A 24,546-nucleotide genomic window follows, 5' to 3' on the forward strand; every position below is an offset into this window, starting at 1 on the left:
GAAAGGGTCACTTAAGACACATCTCTCACAAACTTTCAGGGGCAAACAGATGTTTCACCAGAATGGGGCTCACCATTTTGAATTCGGGACTGACTTGCTCATCAACACTATTTGGGCCTTTGCAGCCTATCTGTTTGTTTGGGAGGTGAGGCCGAAGAACCCTTCTGACACGGCCGACCCTATTGCAGTATAGAGGACCACAGTAAACATTAAGAGCTGACCGTTGCAAGATCACCTTTAGAACAGCACTGAGGTTGGCATACAGCAATTCTGATTGTGCAAGGACATTGATACCAGGTGGGGGTGAAGGCTAACAGTTCTGACGGCAGTGTAGGACATGGGGCTGTAGCTCTGATCCTATGTTATGCTATAACTTGTTGGTTGGGAGAAGCGGGATCTCAGCAGGTGTCTGGTTGGGCAGAGGTCAGAGACTCCTCGTAGATGCAGCTGGTTTCACCTGTGTGGTCCTGGTACAATGAAAGATAGACTCGCTAGACATGTAACTTCAACACGCAAGCAGCAATGGTAACTAGTACAGGAATGGCCCCGCCCTTGCGTGACTCTGATGAGTTGAGGACAAGGCTCGTTTGAATAGACATTTTGTAATTGTAAGTCAAAGACGTTGCAAACGATTTAAATATTCCTTGAAAACTATTGTGCATGATTTTCATTCGATGTTATGCTTTGAGTCACATGGGCACTTTGTACTCATAAAGTAAGCTAGTCCTGTGATGTTGTGGAGTCGGTTTGTGCTGGAGGGGCCGGGCAGATGCAGACTATGGACCCCAGCTCTTCGGTTTCCTACAAATGAAGCACTCTTGCATTCGATGCGAGCTGGATCCCAGTTAGGAGCTCCTTTTGAAACCTCAAGAATCTTGCCCATTCTGTCTAGATAGCAGCTTATTTCCTTTATGACTGCCAGATTCCATACCGTGTAGAATAAATGTGCCGTTCGTGCACAGCTACAGCGTTCGATTATTGTTATTATCAGGAGGGATGCCACAAGAAAGAAATATCTCGGTGAAAGCCTGTGCCTCGCATGATGCACGGCAGCGGATGGAATCAGAATTTACTGCACTTTAAATACAAAAACACAAGACCTAATATTGGTATTGCTTCATAATAGAAACAACATTTTACAAACACCTTGGTGGAAAGGAGACAAGACTAGCACCGGAATGCAAACACGTGACCACTGGGTAGAAATGAGCAGGACCGAACGAGTGGAGGAACTGCGAAATAATTAACCAAAAAAGAAAGCAATTTGCACGGCAGATTAGTTCCAGAGCTGAGCAAGCCGCGAGCCGATCTGTGCTTATCTGGGATTCTTTCAGGCACATTTAACACAAAGCTGGTCCCACAGTGGCCATCCACACACCTACCTTGCTGCCGCGAGCTTCCGCGCCTTCCACAGGAGGGTGGGGCTGAGAGAGGCCGGCGCCGCGGAGCCGGAGGGGAGGGCCGCGGAGCTCCGCTTCACGATCTTGTAGCGGGTTTTTATCACTCTGGTGCTGGGGGGACTTCGGAAGGCCTGAGGGCTGCAGCCTAGAAATTCAAATGACAGGCATGAACATTGACGCACTTGTATTTGCACATCTGACATAACATGCATAACAGGGTACATCCCCACAGGGCACTTTGTGCGCCATTCTCCTACAGCAGAAAACTGTACAATCCTGACGGCCACACGCATTGAGAGTCTCGGTACCAAAGTGAGCAGGGATAGATCCGGGCGAGCCAACGAATTAGCAGGGATATCCAAGCCAGAGCCGAGCCAGGGGTCTGGCTTAAATCTAAGAGCTCTCACGAGAGCCAAGTCAGTGAAAAAAATGGGCATTTATAACTGATAGTAAACGTCATGTAAAAATATGACCCAGCCTCTTTAAAATTCAAAGTGTGCTTCCTTAACACACAAAAGCGCTCCATTTTAGAGCATTAGATTATATCACTACACTGAGCGGCATTTATTAGAAGTGATCATTTCTAAACATAAACTTAGAAACATTTGTGTCCCTCCACCTCCCCAACCAAGAGGCCAGTCAGTTCTCAAGTGTACCCTATATGTGGCCTGGGACGCTAGCTGAAGCAACATTACAATCTATTAAAACATATGAATGCATTGGTCGAAGTGCATTAAAAAAAAAATTGGGAACTGTGATACTGCATACTATAGGGGCGGGGTCCGTGAGCACGGGGGCGGGATTAAAGATGTTAGAAGAAATTAATTCAGCAATTTTTTGGGGATCTTACACCTACATGTGACTATATACAAAATAGCACACAGATTAAATGAGAAATAAATGTAAAAGTTTAATCAGTGGCAAATGCACTATAGTACATCAGGAAACCTCTATTAGTTAACACACTGCAGAGGTCTGGGTGAAACCAGAGAGCCGCAGAGTTAAATGCTGGTTGGTGCAGTGGAGAATAGTGACTTCTGTATGTTTAGTGCTATGTGGTCACAGCCTGTGACAGAAAGCACAGTAAGTATGCAAGTCATTATTTTACACTAGCATTACACAGTGTAAAATAGACTGTACAAAATGCGCAAAAAGGTTTAAGATGAAATGGTACTTCCAAAATATAGATTTTAGTAATACCCAGACTGTAGGTAATGTTTTTTTTTAATAGCTGTCCATTAAAAGCAAGCACTTCACCACTCAGCTAGTAACTCTCTTGCACTACCACCCAGAAAGCTTCAAATGATTCCATCAATTCCAGCCACTACTGGCTCCCAAGCACCCTTCACATTTGAAGATTAACCAGTGGCATACATTTGCATTTCTTTCAGGCAAGCAGTCACCCTGGCAAGAAGGCTGGTTTATTGTTTAGCGGTCTGCCTGCCTTCCGTTTCACAGCAAAGATGACTCCCTGCCTTACATTTCAGCGGAAGCATTTAAACTGTTGGAATTTTCCGTCCCTGGACGGTTGTCTTTTCACAAAAAGTAGGGAAACAGTTTCTCATATATTAAAAAAGTATAGGCATGACATGCCCTTCTGATCCCGCCCACTTCGACCACTGTATAAAGATACATGTTTCTACAGCACACATCCTGAACTGATGTATTTTAAGGTGCTCTCAAATGTGATGGTAAAAGAAAAAGAGGGACAGTAAAAGACGTCAACTATGTAGCGTCACACAATTTGGTCAAATAGAGAAGCTGGGATTGAGCCCCGGTTTGTTGGTTATGCAATTCAGCCCCTAAATGGGTATCTCTTTTTCTGTCCTGTGTTACATCAAACGTTAATGCTTTTTCTTTAATTCATTGAGTAGTTACATCAGTACACTATGTGAAGTAAACCCACCCATTACATCTTAAGTTAAGTTTAAACAAGAACACCTTCCAGTAAACAGTGGTCAACGTAAGAAGGCGAATGGCAGAAAGCACAGGATATTCGGCTGCCCGGACCAGGTGCCAGTATTGCTCTTAAAATGTGATCAGGATGAATGGGGCAAGTTTTTGTTGCCACTCTTTGTACATTGTTACATAATTGCGAAGTCTTGGGTGGGAAGTATTGCAGTACCTATATACTAGAAGGGTCTGCGCGCAGATTCGGGGAACTATAAGCTGGCTGCCTCACTTAATGCAACAGGTAGAATATTCATAAGAAGTATTCTGGACAACCTACAAGACTAGGCTTTTGGGAACTGATTTACACCAAGAGAACAATCTGGTTTTATCCTAAAAACATTCAGTTAGGGACAACATCACCATATTGCAAACTGTAATTGATAAATATGTAACTTTAAAATCTCATATCCTTTATACTGTTTTTATAGATTTTTCAACTCCTTTTTTAGCAGGTGGATAAGCCTAGTTTGTGGAGTAAACTTGCAAAATAAGGTATTCCATCCAACCTGTTACGATTAATACTCGCACTGTATACATCTCCCTGGTGTAGAATATTGTTAGGTGGGAGTAAAGGTTTAACATCAAAAATAAAAACAAGAAATGGATTGAAACAGGGATGCATATTGGTGCCACTATTGTCTTCTCTGTTCCTTCACCATCAATCTGCCCTCTTTTCACAGGCACAAACATTCCCACCTAAACGTTCTTCTCATCAACGCCACATATTGATGTACGCTGATGATCTGATGATCATCTTTGACCAAACCAACATTGAGCTACAGGGCAATCTTGATATTATGACCTTATTTATATACTAAAGAGAATTTTCTAACAATTATTGTATCCAAAACTAAAGTTGTTGTATTTAAGGGTAGGAAACGCTGTAAACCTTTTGGATGGTACTTAGGGGCTGTGCAACTGGAGCAGGTTAAGCAGTAAACCTACTTTCATAGAATATTTTCGTAAGACCTTGCAAATAGGCATCACTTCACACAATTAGAGAATAAAGCACAGGTCAAAACCGGTTCCTTTAACAAGTTTTATAATACCAGGGGGAAGAGACATTTTAAGCATTTATGGAGTATTTAAAAAAAAACAAAATTCCTTCTGTCTTATATTATACAGTTTAATACACTCCCATTAATACAAGTTTTTTATGAATAGCTATGAGGGTAAGATTATTAATAAAATTTGCAGGCATGGCTCAGATGTTGCGGTCCAGGCCTTTAGGCTGGAGTTGAACATGGGCAATACATCAGCCCAGTCTTTAGAAAAAATAATTTTTGGGATATATAGTATAATGCACACTGCTAGCGGTTCTCTAAGAGACATTCAAAAGACAAACATTTGTAGTGCCGAAAAAGCATTCTACATTTACAATAAATCTTCAACTGACGCTATCAAAATTTGAGTGTTAGCTAGAGTATCTGCAAGGATGGTCAACAGGGCAAATAAGACTTTTCTTGAAAAATGCAGTCCTGAAATTAAATTACACTCTAGATGGCAAGCATTGGGTGGGCTTAAAAACCTATAACGTCTTCCCTGATACAGCCCCAAATTGACCAGTCATTACTTTTAGAACATAAAGTACGATGATGGATATTACAGTTAGGAATTGGTATGCTCCCCTTGAAGGCTTATATAGGTAGATGTGCAGGCCAAAAGCATGACTCCAACCTGTGTCGTTTATGTTGGAAATGAAACCAAGATTTGATACACGTAATTTCTATAAAGCCGGCATTGGTAGAGCCACTGAAACGTTTTTTAAACTCACTATATTTAAAATATAACTTAGTAGATACAGATCAATTTAGAAGTTTTATAATGTTTCTTCAGCAAAAATATGTTTTTTTAACTTGGATACATTTTTAACGTTTTTTTTTAAAGATGTTTTAATGTTAAGTATAAGGAAGGGTTAGGTAAGTTAGAAACTAGATGCAACGGTATCTCATTTTAATTGTTGATCTCAGGCGAGGTTAAAAACAATTATATATTAAACTAAAAATAAAGATGCTAAGGAGTAAAGATAAAGACAAAGGCTTGGCTAGAGGTTCCAAAATGACCTTGAGCGAAGTGAGAGCCAGGCATCTGGCTCGAATCAGGCTCACGCTTTCATTGGCTCGCCCACTCTATGCAGGGACATCATTTAGGATTCACATAAGCTTGCAGCCCCAATCTTTTATGCTATCACTTGCGTCTCTTCAATGCAACCATTTTGTCAGCTAATCAATTTTTAAGCTACTTGCTAGTTTTGACCTAACCTTGTGATTCTTGTATCCGTTTCCTTCGACTGGACCAAGATAAATGACTGTGTGATCTAATTTTATGTAAAATCTAACATCTTTCTGGATGATGCCAAGGCTCAATTCCAACTACACCTTGGGCGTGAGCTGATGGTAACCTCGCTGGCAGACGATTGAAAGATGATGCTGGACACAGATGAATCAGAGGTTCTTGTTTTATTACATCAATCAGCTGTCTTTAACACCATTGATCACCTTGTAGTGATACAACGACAGGGCGAGGCTGGTGTGAGTGGACTTACCTCCTCATGGCTTTTATCATTACTGTATGATAACGAACAATTACACAACTGGGGCCATTTACCTAATAGCTAGAAGAATTATATTGAGGTGTACTGCAGGGAATCTCTTCCTCACCGATTCTCTTTAATCTATACCTATGGCCTCTTGCAGTCCACTCAGGGCTTCCAGGTGACCCCCTACATGTATGCAGATTAAACTCAGGAGGTAGTCAACCCTAATGAATAGCAATCAAGGAATGGACGGGCAGGAATGGTCAAAATTGAATTCATCTAAATCATGGACCCTACCGATATCATCAAGCGTTAATTTGAGAGGCCTTGATAAGGCAATCCTCCCAATGCAGCTGTCCTCTCCAGGTGGTCAGGAATCTGTGCATCTTAATGGACTCTAATTTAGATTTCAAAGTCCTTATTACCTCGTGAAAAAATACTGTTAACTTCTGTTTTTTAACCAAATATTTAGTTTTCTCTCTCTTCCTCAGAGGATTATGGTGGCCAAGGCATTTGTCTCATCAAGACTAGATTTTTGTAACTTCGCTCCTCAAGAGAGAGCAGCATTGGTAAACTACAGGCAATCTAGAATGTCACCATAAGGCTTATCTTTAATCTACGGAATTTGAGTGTTTCCATGTACCTTAATACATTTATTGGTTGCCAGTGTAAATACAAGTCCAATTTAAGTTACCATACACAGCAAACAACATTTACAATATTCTTAGGCCTTCATTTCTGAATGAAAACTTGTAAATTATTCTCCCTCCTATACCCTATTACTTCAAATCCCCGCCCTCATATTCATTCCAAAAAGGAAAAGCTAAAAGATTAGTGGCAGAGACATCAGACCTACAGGCATACATGCTCTGGAATAGCATTCGGTTAGTCATTCGTTCTGAGCTAACCTTGCTCAAATGTAAGAATAGACTGAAAACATGGTTATTTTGCCTGTAGTTAGCTGCTAGTTTATTTTGTTTGTTTTTCATTAGACTGCAGGTTGGGTTTAAAAGGCTTTAGACAGAAGAGAAAGGAATTTCTGTTTTACAAAACGACCACAATTTCAACTAGTACGCCCAAAATGAAATAGAAGAGGTTGAGCGCCACTGCTGTAAGTCTGACTGGTTAACTGTGGTGGATTCATAACATCATGGTTTGGTGGCCTGGGCTGCAGGTGTGTTTAGTAGCCCAAATGGACAAGACAGTCATTTGTAACATCAATCCAACAAACACTGATACATGCAATGGGCATTGCGTCTTTGCATTTCCAATATGGTATCATGGGTAGTTTCAAAATGTTGGATAACAGGGTGGAGTTAAAGATTTTATACTGAAAGTGCCTTCATTTGTAGGCTTTAATAGCCTGTGTTTATCATTACTTCGACAATAAAACTTTGGAAATTATCTATCAATCAGAAGGTTCACAATTTCTGACACACTTACAATCACTGAAAATAGGAGTAATAAGCACCAGAGGTATTTACCGTGCTTCAGATGAACTGAACACCCCCTGATGGCAGAGGCTTGTGAGAGACACAGAAAGGGCCTCTGCTCCCGAGATGCTGGGATTTCTGATGGCCCCTGAGTATCTCTCCATCTGCAGGGACATACTTTTAAACCTGCACCAGACGAGGAGGTTATGCCATCTGTGCCCTACTGAACAAATGCCGCCTAACTCCATAACTGCATGGTCCTGCCCCAATAATTTTGTGTGTGTGTGTTTCATATGCTTCTTGGTTACCTGGTACCAATGTCATTTTCCAGCTGCATTAGTCTAATTCAAATACCAATGCAGATGCTCTAAAATTACTTCTTGTGAAGAGATATGTTTGTCGCCTTGTCTTGCATCACGTACAGGTTGGAATTCAACCACAACTCTACCTCAAATTACAACCTGAGTATACCTTTGAGCACAAATTTATCTAAGGCAGAACTTAAGAATTTCAACAAACAATCATCCCGCTATGAAATCATAGATGCTGAGATATTAGAAGTAAACAACATCTTATTTGTCTAAATGTCTAAAAATGAAAATACATCTTTTTGTCTCACTTCGAGTTCAAAGAAACTCTTCGTCTTTTATCACTGCACTTCTAATTACTAGCCTTTCTTCAATGTTTAATATTGCATGCAATTCAAAGCATACATTTCCTAAAATACTTAGGGCCTAGCAGTCCACAGACCGGCAGACTCGCGGGGGCGTGGCGGTCTTCCGACCGCCCTGTTACGACCAGGGCGGTAGGGCCATCCTGGGACCACCGCGACCATCTCACCAGGGATCTGGCGGGCGCTCGGATGTCTTGAGGCGGCAATAACCTTGGCAAGCATATTATGAGTTTCCTCATCACCACAATTTTTATGGTGGTGCGACCGCCATGAAAAGTGTGGCAGTAAGGAAACGGCCCCCTTGTGCCTCTGCACCATGAGATGCATACAAGGGGTTACCTTTGTGCCCCCCTGTGTGCATGCACCACAGTACCTGCATGGCATGGACTGATTTTGTCATTCCCATTGCGGTGCCCAACCAACAGGCACCACCGTGGCAACGCCATAAAACAACCCGCCAGACAGGAGAAAACTCCTGATATGGCAGGCGGTTCAAACATGGGTCTGGGGGTGCGGGAGCGGGGCAGTCCGGCTCCTGCACCACCAAACTCATAATAAGGCCCGTAGAAATGCCTAGTAAAGGATGGAATAGTGCAAAACTTTAAGGACTTGATTACAAGCACTTCGTAAAATTGAGACTCATGTGCAATCCACTGTTTTCAAAAGTGTCAGAAATATAATTGTGTGATACAATCTATCAGTTGGATTTTTTGCTGATAAATTTCAAGTCAACTCTGCAGAAATTTACTAGGCAAAATTGCGGTAAGCACCAAAATAAGCATGTTATGCCCCATTTTAAGGGCAAAACTAGCTCGCATTGTCATGCTGTATCACATCCAAAAAATAATGATCCCCAGTGTATCAGTATATATCCAGTGTGATCAGTGCTTTAAATGGGCCGGTATTGAGTACCAGCAATTATTTATTTATTTTGAGAGGGAGAGTACTGGCACTTTTCAAGAGTGACGTAATACGTTTAATTGGAGAGTACCGGCACTTCTCAGAAACAAGCAGGTACTGTGGCACAGAGTACCTGCACTTTTATTTTTCCAATTCAAGCACTGAAAGTGATAAATAACTATGTAATTATTCACCACTCGTAACTGAGGTCCACTAGTTATTTAGAGTATAAACGAACAAAGAAAGAAAGATCAAAAACCCATCCCCAAGACCATTTTAGCCACCACTTCAAGTGTGTAGCAAGAAACACACCATACAATAAATGGCCTATTAAACAACATTGTAATGAATCTTTCTGTTAAATAAATAATAACATTGCTCTAAAGCAGGATGGATGAATAAAAATGTATTGAGCTTAGACATCACAAACAGTTATTAGAGCTTATTAAGATTTCAAGCAAATGACAGTTCTGGCCAATGCAAGACCTCTCTAGAGATTGTGTTCCCACGTTCCTAGCAGTTCAATCTGGATTCTTCCTATCGGAACAGAATCAAGGCTGATTTGAATAACATTGTTCCCTTTCTGCAATGGCCAATGATACAATAAATACACAGTGAATGGCCTGGAATGTGACCCAGAGTATTCATCGTTGGCGGAGATTAATTGAAGCACTTCACTCTTCAATTTTTGATTTTCTCATATTTCTCTACAGATCCTTCAAACCCTGGATTAAAAAGCTCTGACTCGGACTGCAATAGCATATCTGTAGGGAGCCGAAGTTATGGTGCTGCTATAAAAAACCATCAAGAGGCAGTAATTAAAAGTGTCATTTCAGATTTTAGGAATGCTCTCCCTATTGTCTGGTGACTACGATCTCTGTAAATAAAGAAACACAATGGTCCCTAAAGGGGAAGTGTGAGCCCCAAATTCCCTGGCAACCATATACAACCATCCAAACGATTGGTTTGCACAAAAAAACAGATCAATTTTATTCAATGAGTTTTAAAAACAAATAAAGTGAAATTTTTCTTTTCATTTCCTACAATATATGGTAATATATCTCACTCGCAGCCAGAGATGGAGACTTCTTTATACGGCACTCCAAACACCAAACACTGATGGTGACTGCAAGTCATTTTTGGGACACCGATCACCTGACAGTGGTCCTGTTTTTTTATGCAAATTGATGAGTTCTTGCTGGATCCAGTGTATTAGCAACCCCATAAATGGTGTCTACACACACATATATATACTCAGATGGTGATTAATACAACATTTAGGTGCTTCCAATTATCTCCCTCCATCCTGATGATGACCCCTTTATAAGTAATTTAGTGGAGTCGAAACGTCAACAAGATACTAGTGGACTGTTTTTAACTTGATTTGGAACACGATACTCAGATTCAGAGTGTTATTTAACAACCAGTGTATCCACATCAGCCATATGTTTTGTACATATGTTTTTTGTATAGCACTTGCGCAGTTGAAACTCACTTATCTCACTTTCATTGCGCAGTTTAATTTTTGGGAGCACCTCATCACTATATAATGTACAGTGCCAACATCCGCATGCACGTCACTCATGTCAACTACAGAGCGCCACACCTCATGTGACTAGTGCCTCTGACCCCGGCGACCATCAAGGAATGTATCATTGGTTTACCATTCCCAGATGGCCAACATGTTGGTTCTAAATGTGACAGCCATGCTGGCACAATACCCTATGTACAATATCATTGTCAGATGGCAAGGACTTTAAGTGGGATGGAAAAAAAGTGGGTGGGAGGGGCTCTAATAGGGGAATTGCCTAAGTAACTAAGTGTGTGGCATAAACATGTAAACTACATTTCTGTGATTTGCATTGTGTGCCACCCGATTGATATTTTGGTTCTTCTCTGAACTTTCGATTATTGCATCCAGACACATAACACAACAGCTGACATACAGCTAACACCAGCTAGGATTATCGACTTTGTCAATGAATTTTAGCTGTTTAAGATAAATGAGTAATAACAATGAGCGCCCGTTTTTCCTTCTCTCGAATGCGCTTCCATTTCACTCCACCACCCCTAAACACACAACGTACTCACCTGTAAACTGTACATTTTACTTTATTTTCGCCTTGTCAATATTTTGACAACTTTGTCCCTCCTTCACACACATTTGCACAAAATCACAATTGGAACGGGAATACATGACAATTTCTCTGTGTGCTCTGCAGAGAGGCCAGGGATTGGATGACCATGTATTCTGAAAACCTTTTTGACCCACGTGAGAAATTCGCACTGCCTTCAACCTCAACTCGAGAGTTCGCAACTAAGTTCAAAGTATGCACTATACGATAGCAAGATGCGACATGAAAACAATAGCGAGACACATCCTAGAAGTAGCTTACTGAACCTTGGACTCCCTAAGAGTGTTAAACGTGAAATAAACAGGCACTAAATCGCTTACTGGATTATCTTAACGTTTTTTACATTCATTGTTTAGATAGCGATCAGTGTTTTTGCCAGTAAAGTTGAAAACATAACATGAATATAGGGCCCGAGAGGATCCAGTTTCAATGTCTGGTTTTAATTACTACTGAGTCTGAGGACCAGAAGGACCAGGCTCACTTAAAGCTCTGAAGACGACCAACAGTTGCACTGTTAATTGTATTTGTTATTACAGGCATATTCCTGCCATGCATATATTGGTTAGTTTATGCTTGTGTTGTATTGTGGGTGTGTACGTAGGTGAATGCAAGACCGAGTCAGTGGCTGGATGAATGGATGCATGATTATAATGAGTGATAGCGTGAATGTATTATGACTAATTGAATGCCTAAACCTATCAATGACTTAAGAGGCCCTTTCATACAGGGGTCTCCAACCTTTTCTGTACTGAGAGCTACTTATGAAAACATTGAGAGCTACTACTATTAGTAGTTATGTATAATCTCATTTTTTTAATATGTATATTAATTCAACCAAGCAAAAGCTTTCTAATTTAATGAGCTGGGCTGCACTCAGGTGAGCTACTCAGAGGTAGCTGGAAAGCTACAGTAGCTCACAAGCTACTGGGTGGAGACCCCTTTTAGAAGCCAGATCTATTGGCATTGTCAATGCTTGTTATTGGTCTTTATTGATTGAAAACCTTAGTAATGCTATATGCCCCAGCGTAGCTACTTTCATTTCATTTTTTCCATGTATTGCTTATATTTTTCCTGCAGGTAATCAGACCGCTTGTACTGCAAGCAGTAGTAATGCACCTCTACTCTTATTTAGCCTTTACTACCTAGTCATTGTTTTTAGGTCTCGCCTAGCTATTGCGTTTACGCAATCGCTATGCGAGACTCTAGTAAGGGGCATTTCAAAGTGCTCCCAAAAGTGGATTGCATGGCGAGCACGCGCACAATCACGTGCATCGTGCCGCCATGCAATCCGTTTGGGGAAGCGCTTCAGCCCACTGGCGCCCCGCCAAGCGCGCGTGCTTGCTTTCACTTTCGCGCGGCGGGCGCTCGCTCGCGTCCGGACCAATTTGTCTTGTTTTTGTAGGCACGGCGCTGTGTTCTGAGGTTGCCTGTTCCGTCCTCTATCTCCCAATTCCCTCCCGCTTTGCAGCTTGACCCCCTCCCCTATTGCCGCTTGTTTATAATATTGGTAGGCGCAAGCACATGCCAAACATAACAATACATACTTCTGTGATGGGGGTATGAAAGTCGCGTGCAGAGTGAATGTAGTCCAGCGCTGTGCAAACCTACTTAACAATGAATTTATTAATAAAACACTCCGATTCTGAGTCAGGTTTGATAGCATCCTTTCATACTGGTGTTTCGTGAAAGGCGCTGATGTGTACAAATACCACTGTTGTCTTCTGTCCGCCGGTCTTAGGATGCCCCGCACACAGGAGTTTAACTCTTTTCTTCTGATTTACCTCAGACGGGCCTTTTTGCAGGGCTCGGGGGCAGCTGGGTGTCCCTGTAAAATGTTTTAAGCTCTGCACTGTAATCGATACACTTACAATTTGGTGTATCACGCAAGCATGCATTCCTGAATCATAACACTGCAAGGCCCAGTGTGTGGTAATTGTTCAGCTTTTCAATCCCTGGTTTAATTTCCTTCCTGTTTTTTTTTTCAAGTTGTGTCCCTTAATTTGGAAGTAAGGCTTGCAAATTAAAAACATAGATAAGAACGGAGAGACACGCCCCTTACACGTGCCCCTGGTTGTAAAAGGAAGTGACACCTAGGATGAAAGCCCACAGCATGTGTTGTGCACATGAAAGTGACAATCCGGAAACAAAGCAGCCTGGCGGCTCCTTGGTCTGCAGAGATCTTATCGGCGCTATAAGGTCTCCACCACCAATGGGCCCTAAACACCGTCGATCGCCCTAAGTGGCCATATGTTAAAGAGAAACATTTTCGTTTCAAACTGCTTTGCCAAGTGCTGTTCTATTCACTTTAATTCTGAATGTGAAATCGTGCTCGCATACAATAATATTGTATTTGTGCACACAAACGAAATGGATGTGTTCCTAAAAGCAGGGCATAAATAAATGGAATAAATGCAATTTTGAGTCTTTGATTAAGGATGAAAGCATGTAAGAGTGCCTGTGTCAACCAGGGAGGCCTTGAGGACACATAGCTGTGCTTTCAGAAACTTGGTCCGAAACACGACTTGCTAATGATATGAATGTATTAAATTCATATTTTGTGGCTTGGAGATAGCACGCACACACATCTAGTCAGGCGCAAAGGAAGCTTCAAAGAGTTAGCACATGAAAGTCCTTCAGCAATGCACGTCATTTGTGTCACTTGACCTTGGGAAGAGTTTGTGGTTCATGAATGCAGCAAACAGCTGGGTTAAGAGATATAGTATTTCCATTAAGAGATATATTATGTGCAACGACTGATTACAGAATTTGCAGCCCTCCATATGTTCGGTCTGTGTGGAGACACAAATGTATAGCATATCTAGTTTTAAAAGCCACCTTATTTTTCGTATTTTACAGTGGCAGTGAGCTGCACTTTAAGCAGGACTTCCTGTGCCACTGACACGGCCCCAGCCCTTCCAGTGTACCCAACGCGGTAACAGAGATTTTTTTACTTTAACTAACAGGCACCATAGTTTTCACCTTGTACAGTGGCAGTGAGTTGCACATCAAAGCAGGGTTTGCCATTTCACTAATACTGCCCCAGCCCTTCCAGTCTTTCCAATGCACAATCCCACTACAAATAATTCTAGTACACTAAAAACCACATAATTACTATCCACATAGTTCCACTGCACACCATGGCACATAATTCCAGTAAACACATCTGCACTACACCACACATTTACGTGTCACACAATTCCACAATTAGCAATTTCAATCCAACTCACATAATTCCACTCCACATTCATGCACTCCGCTCCATAACACATGGGTAAAGCACATTGTCATTTACAGCGCCAATAGCTCTAACTCTCGCAAAAGTGAGACCTATGGCCATTGCACACAATAAATTCAACTTTGTAGCATGCCACATAATTCCAGACAATATAATGCTACTCCACACCATGCCACATAATCCCACACAACACCACACTATTTAATGCCACACAATTCTTCATCACACAACATAATTACACTCCACACAATGCCACTCAGCGCTGCATAATTACACTCCACATAATAACACTCTACTTAATACAACATAAATACACCCCACATAAATGTACTTTATCCCACATACCAGCAATCCACATAAATGCTCTCCACACCATGACACATAATTCCAATAAGCATAATTTCACTCAACGCCACACAGTTCCAAGCCACACACTTCAACTCTACACATTTCCAATACATACCACACCAAACAACATATTTCGAATACACAACACAATTCCACAACACACTACATATCCCCCAATCCACACCACATATTTCCACATCGTGCCACAAAATTTAACAGCTCACCACATAATTCAACTCCACAACATGCCACTCCAAAACACACGTCATTTTACACAATAAACTCCATAACACACAATCTCACTCTACATAATTCCAGTACACCTAAAACCATTTAATTACTATCCACATAATTCCACAGCACACCATGCCACATATTTCCACTACGCAACTCCCCACGACACCACACTACACAATTCCACAACAAACAATTCCAATACAACAAATCTCTACCTCGCACTTCCACCAACACGGTTATCTCTCTCACACACAACCACTGCCCCTCTCATCTCCTCCTCATGCTGCCACTACCCCCTCTTATCTTGCAATCCCACTGCCCCCTTGCATTCCTCCCTCACATTCTCTCTATACTGCCTCCTCACACATGGTGCCTTCCAGTACCTCCTTGTGCAGTGCACTGGTCCACCTTTCAACTCCCCCCCCACCTCTTGGTGCCTCTCCCTCTCAGCCTCCCTCTCAGCCTCTCTCTCACCCCTCTCTCACCCCCTCTCTCGTTCTCTCATGCACTCCTCCTGCCTCTGTCATGTGGTTGACTTCAGGTCTTGAGCACGATATCTTCCGGTGCCTTTTTTCAAGGTTTCCGTCCCTCAAACCCACGCTCAACTACTCTTCTTGGGGTGTGTGTTCTGCGTACACAGGTGCTCCCTCTTTATGCGTCTGTGGCCTGCTCTCCACTTCTTTCTTTTTCTCAAACACTCTTTCTGCACCACTTTTCTGCTCAAACCACCTATCCCTCTCTCTTCCTTTCTATCTATTCTGTGCAGCTCTCACCACATCTATTCACCATGCCACATAATTCCACTACACAAATACACTGCACACCACTCAATTCCACCAACACAATTCCAATCCAACCCACATACACCCACTCCACTCCAAACCAAAACAAATAGGTAAAAGACATTGCCATTTACATCGCCAATAGCTGTAACTCTCACAAAAGCGAAACCTATTGCATTGTAAATGCTTGTTTCCTTTTGAGGCCCCATTTAGTAAAGGCTGTAAATTGACTTTTTTCTGAATCTCACTACCGCGAGCGTTTCAATCACAGTTTGCAATGAACTATGTTCAGACACACAGACACACACAGAAACAGAACTGAGAATAGTAAAAAGGATGGCTATAGTAAAGGGCGCACTATGTTTCTATCTAGAAAACATGCCAATTGTTCAGGGCAAAGTCTGTGTAATGCATCATCATAGATTAGTAGACAGAGAAGGCAGTGACGTTGAACTCCCAAGAACACCACAAAACAGGAGCACTGAATCTTTGGGGCTTTTCTGAGACCCAGCAGCAGGTTAAAAGTCTGCTCTTCAGACATCTCAGTGTCCTGTGGTAGAAAGTCAAGTATCCTCTGGGATATTGGTGAAATACTCAAGGAATGGACCAATTAGAGCAACAGGCAAATGGAGCCACGTGTGAACATCTCTACCCAGATACAAAGATCAATGCTTGAAGTGTGCAACAAGTGCCAATATGTGATCAACTCCATTCAGCAGTAGATGTAGCCTGTTCTCAAGTCCAAGCTCTGTATACAGCCACCTCCGGGTTCCAAAAACATGGACGTAGATGCATGGATCAATGGCTGTAGGTCGGTGGATAAAACAAATGTGCTGATTCCAAGAGAACTCCGATTGTGCCTATCCTGCAACCTACAGCCAAACATGTAAGAACATAAAGCCGATGAGGGTGACTTGTGGTGCTTTAGACACTTTCATAACATACTAAGGCTTCAGTCAAAATGAAAGCCCAGGTGGGCTTATACCTCACTGCACAACTAGAAGGTAGCTTCCACTATGAGCCAACACGCCTTATTTTATTCTTGCCTAGAATGAACATCACCCAGTTATCCATGATATTGGTAAGAAACCAAGCAAACAAAAGGAGATGATGGACGGAGCACTGAAACATTTCAGACACTCACCCCCAGTCACAATTGGATCTGGGTTAAATCCAGCGGCATCACTCTTTAGCTCACTTTGCCACCCTAGTTCAGACCCAGTCATATGCAAATCAGTCTTGAAACTGTTCCTCAAGGGACCAGTCCAGCCTGAACTGCCAAGCCAGGTCTTTCCTGGACCGGAAACAAGCATCCTGGGACTGGTTCCGGGGCATCACTCCTCATCAGCCAGGCTAGCTTGAATCCAGTGGCAAAGTGAGCAAGGGACCCACGTCTGGGCATACCCTGCCAACTAAAGGCAAACAAAGCAAACACATGGAGATGATGGAGGGAGCGCTGACATTTTTCAGACGCTCTTCCTCAGTCACAGATCTGGGTTGAATCCATCATCGTTCTTTAGCTCACTTCGACACCAGAGTTCAGACCCAGCCTTGGTAATAAACCAAATACAAATGTACCCCCCTTCTGATAGTTCAGTTTAAAGGGAAGTCTGTGTCCAAATGCCACTCCCACAGGGATGTTGATCATGTCCCTGGATGACATCTTGCAACACTCCAATACACCCATTGACTAGATTCGGTTACAAACTAACCATTATTGTGGCCCTCAACTACCACATAAACTCTGCCGGCTGGAGAGAGGCAGCCCATCGGGTGCCTGGAGCTACTGCTATTGCTGTAATCATTTTCTGAAGTATTCATTGACTACCACTTTTACTTATCGTCTAGAACCCATTGTCCTGAATCTTTCATGAAATCGAAGTCTCTGGGTGCTTGACTTAACTTATTTCTCACTCCCTGACAGCAAGCAATTGTTTTTCTCTGCTTTAAGCACTGGATTTAATTGCTTGGCTTTTATGACATAAAGAGCAATAACTACAGATAATTTAAGCTGACATTACATGCTGAGACGGATCCTTCTGCTTTGTAACTAATTTTAAGGACCCACTGTCATTTCTCTGCAAGATACTGCAATAAAAGCAATGGCATGGTGGATAGAAAAGGGTGACTGTGCAGCTTTTTAAACTGCTGGGTGGGAGGCAGATGGGGCCAAGATCTAGGCATAAAGAAGACAAAAAACCATCTTCAACTATAACACTGTACTCAGTACGTAGCACAGAAATAAATGGGCCTCTCTACAATAAGAGTACACAGGGGAGCACAGTAATGAGAAAGCGAGAGAAAGACGGAAGAAATGGATGAGAGAGAAGAACAGAGAAGAGGAAAGAAAACAGATAACTTAGAGAGGAAGGAGAAAAAAGTGGACAGAAGAAGCGAGAGGAAAAAGGAGGAAGAGAGAAATAAGAGAGAGACATGGAAGAAGGAGGGAAGAAGGGGAGAAGCAGGAGACGAGATGGAAGGAAGTAAGAAAGGGATTGTGAAACTCAGAGTTAATTCATTGAAACGGAGCAGCAGAAGATCACAAAAAGTTAAAAAGAAAAGTTACCAAAATAAGAAAAGATTTTAATTCCTCTATATACAACTGGAAATTTCTTTACATAACTCCAAACCTATTGAACTTATTTACACCATTTAACAAGAAGGTCGCTTCCTGGGCCAACGGCTACCTTTCTGCCAGATTTGGGGTAATCTCGTTCAGCAGTTCGGGCTGTAGCCCTGTTTAAAATTTCCTATGGAAATAAACATGGGCAAAACACATTTTGGGACAGCCCCCTTTTCTCGCACCCCGCTTGATGGATCACCCCGAAACTTTCATGACAGCAGCTGAAATGAGCATCAAACTACTTTTGATGATTTTGCAAAGATTTGTCAAACGATGCCAAAGTTTTTGCCAAATCAAAAAACACTCTTCCTGTGGTAACTACATCCTAACTAGAACTACCTACCATCAGTAGGTAATATATATATATATATATTATATACATATACACACACACACACACACACACACACACATATATATGTATTGCATGTTTTTCACTTTAATTTCTACATCCTTAGATTTTGCTGCCCTGGCCCTTCCAAGTATATTGTCAGTCATTTGTTCATGAGGATTCTCAGTCATAACTTCTTGGCTGGGCACCCACTTAGTGGAAGGAGGATGGAAAAATCAAAGATCATACATTTCTCACAACCAGTGTTGCTCACAATCCCTGCTCAATTTACAGTCCTTACATCATCAGAAAGCAATTTAGTTACACCAATCTCGCATACTCTGACCCTGGACTGCAAAAGTGATAAGAGCGTAAATTGCTTCATCAAAATAAATTATTAAATGCCTAACAAAAAAATATAGGTCATGAAGTATGTGTCCTACAGAACCAATATTGGCAATATTGGCAAAAAGACTTGCGCACCCCATATGAACTATCAATCAAATAACAGGGTTAAATATTGTTCTGAAATTCAAAGACTGTGTGCAAAATTTTATCTAGACAGTATTACAATGTACAAATTCAGAAATTAAATACAGATGTTCTGTTTGGATACAAATAAACTCAACTTCCCAAACAAAAACTTATCATTTTCATGAACGAACAATTTGTCCTTAAGTACTATTTTTCCTTTTTTTTTTTTTTTTTAAAACAATTTTGGTTCCTGTTGGGCCGAGCCCTTTTTGCAGGTTTATCCCCAAAACCATATACCTTCTTCCTTCTATTTTTTCTGACCTGTGTTTGTTGGCTTTAGGACTTTGGGCACTTTACCACTGCTCACCAGTGCTAAAGTGCAAGTGTTCCCTGTTTAAATGGTATTTGTGATTGGTGTATCCATGATTAGTATATTTGATTTACTAGTAAGTCCCTAGTAAAGTGCACTAGGTGTGCCCCGGCCTGTACATCAAATGCGGCTAGTGGGCCTGCAGCACTGATTGTGCAACCCACATGAGTAGCCCTGCAAACATGTTTCAGACCTGCCACTGCAGTGTCTGTGGGTGCAGTTTTAAAACTGCCATTTCGACCTGGCAAGCGCACCCACTCACCAGGCCCGGACCTTCCCTTTTACTACATGTAAGACACCCCTACGGTAGGCCCAAAGTAGCCCCATGGACAGGGTACAATGTATTTAGAAGGTAGGACATGTACCGGTGTGTTTTACATGTCCTATTGCAAGGACTATCTCTCCCATCGGTTATCATTGGATATGCCTTGCAACCTCTTGCAAGTGTACCTTTCAATTGAGAAGGGATAGAGATTTGGAGTTTGGGCTCCCTGAACTCAGAATTTAAAAATACATCTTTTAGTGAAGTTGGTTTTTAAATTGTGTGTCGTAAAATGCAACTTTAAGAAAGTGGGCAATTTTCTTGCTATACCATTCTGAGCCTCTACCTGCTTGTGGAATCCACGTCTGGTTTAGACTGACAGTTGGGGTGTTTGTGCATTCACTCTAGACATTCACACAAAGGGAGCTGAGGTGTACCCTGCATATCCTACAGGCTGTTGCGTCTTCCTGAGCTAGAGTGGTGGGAGTTGTTGTCACTGACACCTGAATAGGGCTGTGCCTGTCCTCACACAAAGCTGTCTCCACCTCCCTGTAGTGTGTTTGGAGCCAGGTCAGGGAAAGGCAGGGCCTTGTGCACTAACAAGATTTTCCTTTGAAGTTTGCCTACTTCTAAGGCAGAAACTAGTATTAGTACTGGAGCTGTGACAGCATAACTTCAGAACAGTTCTGGAATAACAGGAGATTCTGCCAAGAAGAGCTGGAGAAGCTGTGGGAGGGGAACTGCCACTCTGCTTGCTGCTGTGGTGTGCTGGCCTACTGCTCGCTGCTTCTGTCTCAGAGGGTGAAAGGACTGCACTCTGTTTTCATCATCTTGCTTGCCAAGATTTGCAATGGGCTTGTGTGTGCTTGCCTCCTGTTAAGAAGTCCCAGGGCCATCAAACACTTCATCTGCAGCCCCTGAACTCCTCTCCTGGGAGTTCTAACCTGCCAAGTGATGCCAATTCCAGTTCTGGGCCCTTGAAGATGGCTTCTGCTGCAAGAAGAGAAGAAAATCCATGCACCGACCTTCAGCGCCCCGCTCTGACTTCGACACAGGCCCTGCTGTGTGGCTAAAGTTTTGACGCATCACCTGCATTGCGGCTGGGAAATTAACGCAGAACTTGTTTTGCAGCAGCCACATTGACCCAGCGCAACTGGATTTTCCACGCATCGTACCTGTGCACCAAGTCTTCATCGACATTGCCCAGCAGTAAGGAACCAAAGCCACTTGCCTGAAATTCGACGCATCACCTCCCCTCCCAGAAGGGAATAGACTTATCACCTCACCTGACAGCAAGGAATCAATGCATCACCTTCACTGAAGCACAGCAAGGAATCGGTGCATCACCTCCTCTGGCAGTAAGGAATCAAAGTATGATCTTCCCTGAGACTAAGGAATCAATGCATCATTTTGTTTTCTGCACCTCATCTCCCCTGCGCCTGTTTTCGTTTTTTGATTTTAACGCATCCCAGGTAGTCTGCACTAAAAAGTGACACATTCATCGTTTTCTATCAACTGAACAACTTTGAACTTTTTTAAAGTGCTATCTTTGCTTGTGTATGTAGGATTTTTGTAATTTAGGTCTTGTTTTATTCAGATAAAGATTGGTTATTTTTCTAAACTGGTGTGCTGTCCATTTGTAGCGTTTTTACCGTGTTACTGTGTGTTTATGTACAAATGCTTTGCACATTGCCTCTAAACTGCTGGTCCCAAGCTACCAAAGGGATGAGCAGGGGTTATCTTAGCTGTGTAATGCCCTTAACCTGATTAGAATATGGGTCCCTACTTGGACAGGGTGCAAGCCACTGCCAACTACCACCCTCCATTTGTTACAGGTCCCCATCATCAGCTTGTTATTGTCATCATGTGATCTCCTGCTGTAGTGCCACAAATGGACAGATTCTGATTTATGTGCCTCCTTATCACCATCAAATACCAGGGATGCCTATCATACGGCTAGAGATTTCACCACCATCATGTCAGGAATTAAGGAGGTTTGAAGAATCTGAGCTGGATAATAGCGCTATTTGGAGAGCGTGGTTGGAGAGTTCACAGATAGTCAACATGGTTCCTACACCTTACAACACAATTAGAAGCAGTCTAGTGTATTTACAGACCGTGCTGCACCGTAAATTCAGGTTAAACTGACTTTGGGACGGTCAGTATTGGCTGCCATATTTACCTGCAATTCAGAACCAAACTTTTTCTGACAGCTGTTGCATTTGGCTAAGGTTTCCCCATTGTTGCTATTCAGTTCGCATCAGCCTTTGAGTATCCCCTACTTTTGATATTTTACTCCTAATCTCAGTTACCTCGAAGTGAATTTTCTGCTACAGTTTATTCTGTATAACATGTTCAGCTTCCTCCCATGTGTGCATAACATTTTGCTGTGACGCTTTTGGCATCTTCCTGGAACCCGGGAGAAGTTGATATATCCTAGTCAGATCCAGGAACCTGCGCTGCTACATCTGGTGATTGCCCAGTTAGCTGCCTTTGAAATCCTATCTTGTCTCTTACATCCCCATTCAATATACCTATCCTAACTTATTGTATGCCATTCTTTTCCCAGAAAGGTGTTACCCAGACTACTGAAACTGAGAAAGAGCCATTATACCAAGTAAACCTTCCATCTGAGAGGACGAGTCCATGCCAAAATGTATCTCTCTCTCTTCCTTTCCTTTTTAGGTTGAGCCTGGGCAGCGCATGCGCTGCTCTGCGAGCCAAGCTGTACTCGATTATGGAGTTGAAGCTGCGCCCACTCTCTGCCCATATTCTTCATTGGCTTGTGTCATTGTCATTGTCATTTGTAAATGCTGGCTTCTGATTCGTTAATAGGCTTGTTAGTCCCTCCTTAGTACCGCCTTGTCTTCATTTGTAACCTTCCACGAGGACAGGCCCTATTACTTCAGTTTTTACATGCTATGTTTCCTTTAGTCTGCAAGCACTTTTTTCTTTAATGAGTTTCTCCTACTGCAGGCATGACATGCTTCCTTGCTTCTTGCAACATTGAGCGTGCCATGCACGCTTTCACTTTCCAAGCAGCTAAGGACAATTGCAGCTGCCTCTTTGAAATGAAATAGGTCATGCATTTACAAAAGTTTCAGTTATTGGCATTGTAAATGACAATGCCTTTTATTGATGTGTTAATTATCAAAAAACATATAAATAAAAAGCATTGTTATTTACAATGCCAATGCACATGCAAGACCTATTGCATTGCAAATGCTTGTTCTCTCCTGAAGTCTCTGGTGGTAAATTTGCATCACCAAGATGGCAGCAAAGTGGTTGGGGTTGACATCAGAATATGCTATTCAACGAAATCCTGACAGACAGCAGAAATTGTGCCAAGGATGTTCACATTGTTTCAAAGATGGGCAGCAACATGCCAAGCCAACATAATCCACTAACTGCCACAATTATATCAACACAGCTCACAAAATATCAGGGTTAGTCCAGGGCCTCCATTGTGGCAGGGATTGGCAGAATAAGAGCAAGAATGCCCACGGATTTTCTATGAAGGCAATAGCCACCGGTACCCACATATGTCAAGAAAATCCCCACATTATTAGAGATGGGCACAATTAGGCCACTGATAGGAACAAATACAACTGGCATGCCCACAACATGTGAAAGAGAAAATGTTTATGCCAGTGCCACCACTTGAGCGTGGATTGCCACAATTATATACAGGGTGCCCCCAATATGTTAAAGATGGCCACCACTAGATCAAGGCTACTAACTAGCCAGAGAAAGCCGCACCAATTTGTCAATGTTGCCCAACTTATGCCATGGAGTAAACTAATATACTGGGGGCACAATTATGGCAGGAACTGTCACAAGTACAATATTATCAGAATATGTCAAGGATAGTTACTATTGAGCTAGGGTTACAATTATGCAGTGGGTGGCAGTCAGCATGGCTCTTGTTCGGTCTCAAAATGACTTATCTAATGGAGTCTATTTGGGCTCACAGAATGTCAACGAGGTCGCCTGAGAAAAATTCAAAACTTGGCAGCTGCTGGACCCGAAGTTAACCCTACATTTGGAAATTGTTACTGACTGTATAGTAAGCAAAGATTTCCATTTATAACCGGTACAAAGAAATAACTCCTTTGTGTTTAGGAATTGCATAAAGACATCTAATTCCACTCCAAGCGATTTAGTTAGTGCTTAGATGCCTTACAGGTCAACAAGCACTCTACGTATATCAAGGAAGTAAAGGTAGGATCACTATAAAGACAACTGGATTCCATCAATAAAAAAAACATCTAATAAGCAAGCGAGAAATTGTGAACAGCGAGGCTATCTGAGATGCTGTTTTTAGAGAGAACTGCCGTGCATACTGGCCCCGAAGAGACAATCCTTAAAACAAATTGAACAGACATTTGTGATGGACCCTGGGCAGATTGTGATTCCGGCAGCAATCTGAGCTCACCACTCTACCGTAACACACAAAGATAGTGGCAATCTGGCTAACCCAATTAAAAGCCCAAGAGCAAGTTCACCTTAAAATAGAGAGAAAAGAGAGGGAACTGCGAAACTGATAGAAGTGGTACAGCTGAGGGGCATAACAAAGACTTAGTGACTACAGAAGCTATCCTAAAAGCAAAGAACCCAGGGATTCAACGGAGGGAAAAAAAGCTTAGCAGGATCTCAAGTGAAACTTATCTTGCACAACTTACATAAACTCATAAGGCAGGGCCACTGGAATTATGCGATTGTGTGGCAGCGCCATTTGTTGCATACTTATGGATTTGCTGTATTTCCCACATAATCTATCATCTGCTACATAATCTACAGACTTTAACAAAAAAATGTGTCTCTAGCTCACACGGTTCAAAAGTTACTAAAAAT

The 24,546-nt window shown here is 42.2% G+C and overlaps 1 protein-coding gene across 1 annotated transcript in view; it reads right to left on the minus strand.

The window, feature by feature from the left end:
- Positions 1–24,546, minus strand: part of ZC3H3 (zinc finger CCCH-type containing 3) — a 1,788,705-nt gene that overhangs the window by 1,156,050 nt on the left and 608,109 nt on the right. Inside the window, exon 4 of the mRNA XM_085604688.1 lies at positions 1,383–1,545. Coding sequence (XP_085460814.1) covers positions 1,383–1,545 — 163 coding nt within the window. The remainder of the gene's footprint in view (positions 1–1,382; positions 1,546–24,546) is intronic.

This window comes from Triturus cristatus, chromosome 5_1 (assembly GCF_964204655.1).
Source record: "Triturus cristatus chromosome 5_1, aTriCri1.1, whole genome shotgun sequence".
NCBI lineage: Eukaryota > Metazoa > Chordata > Amphibia > Caudata > Salamandridae > Triturus > Triturus cristatus.